This window comes from Pteropus alecto, unplaced genomic scaffold, assembly GCF_000325575.1.
Source record: "Pteropus alecto unplaced genomic scaffold, ASM32557v1 scaffold224, whole genome shotgun sequence".
NCBI classification, from domain to species: Eukaryota; Metazoa; Chordata; class Mammalia; order Chiroptera; family Pteropodidae; genus Pteropus; species Pteropus alecto.
Genome location: NW_006436289.1, coordinates 5,814,130 through 5,819,637, shown reverse-complemented (window position 1 = coordinate 5,819,637; position 5,508 = coordinate 5,814,130). Strand labels below are relative to the sequence as shown.

General features: G+C 37.0%; 1 protein-coding gene across 2 annotated transcripts in view; it reads left to right on the top strand.

The window, feature by feature from the left end:
* SIK2 (salt inducible kinase 2) overlaps positions 1 to 5,508 on the top strand; it is a 98,449-nt gene that overhangs the window by 76,924 nt on the left and 16,017 nt on the right. For both annotated transcript variants that reach the window (XM_025047459.1, XM_006912825.3), the window contains exons 5-8: positions 387 to 511; positions 901 to 1,024; positions 2,425 to 2,645; positions 4,135 to 4,287. In XM_025047459.1, coding sequence (XP_024903227.1) covers positions 387 to 511; positions 901 to 1,024; positions 2,425 to 2,645; positions 4,135 to 4,287 — 623 coding nt within the window. The remainder of the gene's footprint in view (positions 1 to 386; positions 512 to 900; positions 1,025 to 2,424; positions 2,646 to 4,134; positions 4,288 to 5,508) is intronic.

Below are 5,508 nucleotides of genomic sequence, written 5' to 3'. Positions count from 1 at the left end.
ACTGTATAAGACAAAGAACTCTTAATCATGGAGTCCAGGGAAAATTCTAAGATTATTGAATTCAATTTGGTTGTCCACACCAATAGATTTTCTTTCAGCTTTAAAAATACATTATTGAAAATATTTTTCCAATCTCTTACTCATTCTCTTTGAGTAGAAAACTTGATTCATTTATATATTCATTCAAGAAATAGTTACTGAATACTTAATATTTGCTAGCCATTAAGCTAAGTGCTAGGGAAACATCACAAGATAGATGTCATTCCATTCCTCACAGAGTAAATTATAGTGATGATGTTAATATAGCATATTATAAAATTTGTTACAAAGAAATTCAGTATAGCTTGAGAACATAGATGAAAGTAACATTTATTTCCATCCTATAGATTTCGGTTTTGGAAATTTCTTTAAAAATGGTGAACTGCTGGCAACATGGTGTGGCAGCCCCCCTTATGCAGCCCCTGAAGTCTTTGAAGGGCAGCAGTATGAAGGACCACAGCTGGATATTTGGGTATTTCTTTGCTTTGCTGTGTTAAATGCATCTATAATGATAATACTTGGTACTATGGCCAGTCTTTGAAGTTCTTGGTGCCTAACATAAGGAATAGCTCATATTTTTCCTGTCTACTTGACAGAGCATCTTGGATTCTAGGAAAGAATTTCTACAGACAGATTTGAACTTAAATAGTAATCAAAATAATTACATTTAGGTATTTTGGTATTTATTATAGAATACCTTACTGTAGTAATAAGGGTTTCAGATTTTTTTTTCAAATTTGAGAAAATAGTAAATTCAAACAGGAACTTTTCAGTCCATATGATTTTAAGAGCCCTTGGGGATGTTGGGAAAACAAGTGAAGTTCTTGGTAGAAAAGTGACCCTGTTGTTTTCTTCCCCTAGAGCATGGGAGTTGTTCTTTATGTACTTGTCTGTGGAGCTCTACCTTTTGATGGACCGACTCTTCCTATTTTGAGGCAAAGGGTTTTGGAAGGAAGATTCCGGATTCCATATTTTATGTCAGAAGGTAACAACCTGTTCACCTTACTAATTGTGTTTTATAGAATTTATGCTTATAATGAAATGCCTAGGCAAAGCTTCCCTTTTTCTCAGAGTTTGGGTACGAAATAAAGTGACTGAGTTACTTTAAAAGCCATAGATATAAGCAACCCCTTCCATATAGGTGAGAAAACTTATAGCCTTCCTATTTGTAACTGAAAACAGAAAGTTCCCCAAATCAAGAACAGCAAGTCTTCTCATTTACTCTCTGTCTATAAATGTCTCAGGTTTACTTTAGAGTGGGAGAAGCTCTTTGTAGATATAGATTCACAACCATTTTACTCTAAATTTGAAATGGATTTTCCCATAGCCTTTGGCAGGAAGTTGCAAAATTAAAATTTTTTAATTAAATTTAAAAACCAGCCAGCAAAACTGTTGAATTAAGATGAAATGCCATAATCTCTCCCAGTTTTGTATTGGGTTGTAACATAGGCAGAAGTTACGTTTATTCCTTAGATTAGTTTTTGGCTATCATCCTTAACTCTTTTGTCCTAGTAACAGTAGAAATAATGCTCTAATACTTAAGAGTGTAGACTTTGGAGCCAAGCTGCCTGGTTTTAATTTTGAGTTCAGCACTTAACTGGCAGTCTGACTTTGGCAAGTTATATCTCCTCTCTGCACTTCAATTTCCTCAATCTATAAAATGGAAATAACCATAGTTTCTAATAGGGGTGTCATGAAGATTAATTAAATTAATCTGTATAAAGCACTTAGCATGGTGTCTGGCACATACAAGTGATCTAAGTTTAGCTTATGCAGGGTGGAAAAGAGCATGTTGTCAGCTCAAAGAATAAGCTAGTGCCCAGAGTTGCAGCAGTGCAGTTTTCTTAGTGTAATCAGAAATAAATAATCTTTCACATACATTTTTGTCAGCTGTACTGATGTGGAGAAAGCATCAATCCACTGGGGACCTCCTGCCTCACTTACATAGCCTCAAGTATATCAGCCTCAGAAGTGATTGAGGGTCCATTTATTATATGTTTGTGCTAAGAAGAAGGCTTGTTTTTTTGTTTGGTTTTTTTGTTGTTGTTGTTATTGGAAATCTAAGTCTGCGTCTAGGTACATTCAGTTATTAAATTCAGTAGAAAGGTTCATTTAGCACAGAATTGGATAGATCTATAGGCTCCTGTTTTTCTTAAATTTTCATTCATGGTGATGGCTGACTTTTTGTGTCAGCATTCACCATGTGAACTTGACAAATATAAGTAACCTTCATGTAGTCACTTAATTCATTTGACCTTCTGCTTTCCAGTGGGTACTGTGGAGAATTCAAAAATAAATGCCATTGTACAAAGTCACATGAATCAAGCAAATTCCCTGAAGTGCAAGGTGATTTACGTGACTTTTGTAACGTTGTGTTTTCCATAGATTGCGAGCACCTTATTCGAAGGATGTTGGTTCTAGACCCGTCCAAGCGGCTAACCATAGCCCAAATCAAAGAGCATAAGTGGATGCTTGTAGAAGTTCCGGTACAGAGACCTGTTCTCTATCCACAAGGGCAAGAAAATGAGCCATCCATTGGGGAGTTTAATGAACAGGTTCTGCGACTGATGCACAGCCTTGGAATAGATCAACAGAAAACCATTGAGGTAAAGTGATCAGAGATTTGACTGAAGATATTTTAGGATTCTGTTGTACTCAATAACTTGAAATTTCATGCTCAGCCCTCAGTCATCCAGGTCTTTTAGCATGGCAATCCCCAGCACTTAGGTATACTGTTCAGTTTTTCCTGAAGGCTATGTCAGAGTTTGCTTTTATTCAATGTATAAATTCCTCCCTTTGCCCCATCTGCCAAAAATTCAAAAGGAAGGGTTTATGCAGGACAGAAAAGGTAAAGATGGAAGCTTAACAAAGTAGAATATTCTAAAATGAAGCATAAAGTTTTACATAGCTAATAAACTTGTTTATATGGAACATAAACGTGTAGATATGGAATAAGGCTGAGCACTGAGCAGAAAACAGGGGTGGTAGGCATCAGGTTTAAGAAAGCCAATAGGATTTAGGTTGTAAACTGGTGGATTCCTGATATGGAAGTCTTATGGGTCATAGGACTAAAAATGTCATGAACCTGGAAAGTCCTCATCACCTTTGTTTCTGTCTTTAATAGCATGTTCATAAGATATACATATTTTTACTACCTCCACAACATTAAAAAAAAAAAAAAAAAAGGAGAAGCCATAACAAGAAAGAATATGAAATGCCCCGTTGTGCTGCCTTTTCCTTCATTGTAGCCATAAGTGAAACCAGACTGGCTTTCCTGCTTTGCTCGTCACATGCTCAGTGATGTTTTTCTGTACTTGGCCACGAAGTAGATCCAGAATGGCATATGTGAGCACAGTCCCTCTGGTCTGGGATTCTTTCTGAGAGTACTCTGCCTCTGAGGTGCACTGCACGGTGCCCATGCAGATTGTCAGGTGGAATTAGGAGCCAACAGAGCAGTTATTTCTCTGTTCCGTTAGTATCCTGGTAAAGCTGGCTGATGAGAGATGTGAAAAATTGGGAAGCAACTTTTATTTTCAAGGTTTCAAGAGGGCGGGATTGCAAAAACAAGAGGAAAAAATTACCTAAGAACGGAGACACCGTGTCTCAATCTAGCATCCAAATGTCGTTCTCCAGCCCAAAATATCACCAGAAAGTTCCCTAAAGACTTTAATATTCACTTCAGAGTTTGCAGAGGTTTGGACTTGTGTTGAAGCTATGGAATTAGAACCTCTGGGCTCAGGCTGCTAACCAACTTTGCACCATAGTTACAGCTATGAAATGGGACCATGTTGACAGCATTGGGAAATGTCTCCATGAGACAGTGGTGGCATTTTCTTTGAATCCAGAAAAATAAACAGATCCCGTTAATGTAAAAGGGCCAGTCAAGTCATTTCAGGGTGATACCTTTATATAATTGATACTGGAAACTTGAAATGATCTGTTTTTCATTCTAAATTCTGGAACAGCTTTAATTTTGAGGCATATTTTGTTACTCTGTTTTTAAGAACACATGATTTCTTCCATCTTTGTTTAGAAAGATAGATCATTGGATTGGTTTTTATGGTTCTCTGCCTCAGCACTTGTTTTTTCTTTTAGTCTTTGCAGAACAAGAGCTACAATCACTTTGCTGCCATTTATTACTTATTGGTGGAGCGCCTGAAATCACATAGGAGCAGTTTTCCTGTGGAGCAGAGACTCGATGCCCGGCAGCGTCGGCCCAGCACCATTGCTGAACAAACAGTTGCCAAGGTAACACCCCATTAGCCAATAGTCTTATCTGTGCATGTGCCTATTCACATGGTTGACACATTTTTTATCTTGTAGTACAAAGGGTTAGGATTTCATCCACTGCTTCTGTTTTTCTGTAAAGTTTCTGCCTGTTTTTCACTAGATTTTCAAATGTTTTAGCACCTTCCTATTTTTAAGGATTAATTTTATTTCAAACACTTTTTTCTTTACGATATAAATGTAAAATTGTTTTACATTTATTTATGTCGAGAATTAATGTAACTAGGTTGTCATTCACTTTCATTGAATAAGTTTTTACTGCAGATTTGCCTTGTGCATGCTTCTGTTAATAGGCACCACAGGGGATAAGGACATATAAAACACAGTCATTGCCCTCAGAGACATTACAATATCAAAGCAAAATAAGACATTATAAATAACGATGGTTCAAAAGAGAGAAAGGTAAGTAATGTAGGAGAACTAAGGGCAAAAGGGATAGAAATACATTTGAATGAGAAGTGCTTTGTGGGAAAGATGGCATTTAAGACACCTTCACAGATATGTAGGACTTTTTCAGGGAGAGGCAGTAGTTAAAGACATTATATGCAGGCAGAAAAAGCAGCGCGAGCAGAAGTACTCAAGTGGACAGATATAGGGCTTGTTCAAATTAATCCACTGGACTTATAGGGAAATTAAAAAGTTGGAGTGGTTAAGTTGAAGCCATGCTATGAAGTGCTTTGAATGCCAAGTTTACTTATAATTCAGGAAGTAATGAGGAACTACTGAAGGGTGTTAAGTAGAAAAGTAATATGATTATACCCATGCTTTAAACTAATTAATCTGGTAACAATGGGAAGGATAGATTAGATAGGGTAGAGAAGAAATTTGGAGGGAGCAGTTAGGAGATTATTATAGTAGTTGAAATCAGAAATACTGAAGGCTTGAGCTATATGGTTCTAGTAGAAGTAGAAAGGAAGTAAGGACAATTTCAGAGGGAGACTCTGTCTGAGCTTAGCAGTGGTTTGGAGAAGCAGCTCAGTATGGTGGTTAAAAGCAGGGACTTTTAACCAATTTATTAAAAACTCTGGAGAAAATTCCAGATTCTGCCATTTCTCTCTGTGTGACCTTAAAAAGCAACTCAGGGCCTTGGGTTCCATACTGAGCCGAGTGACTTCAACAAGTTAGCATTCTCTGAACTCTATTGCCCTTAATATAAAATGGAAATAGCAATACCTCCTTCAT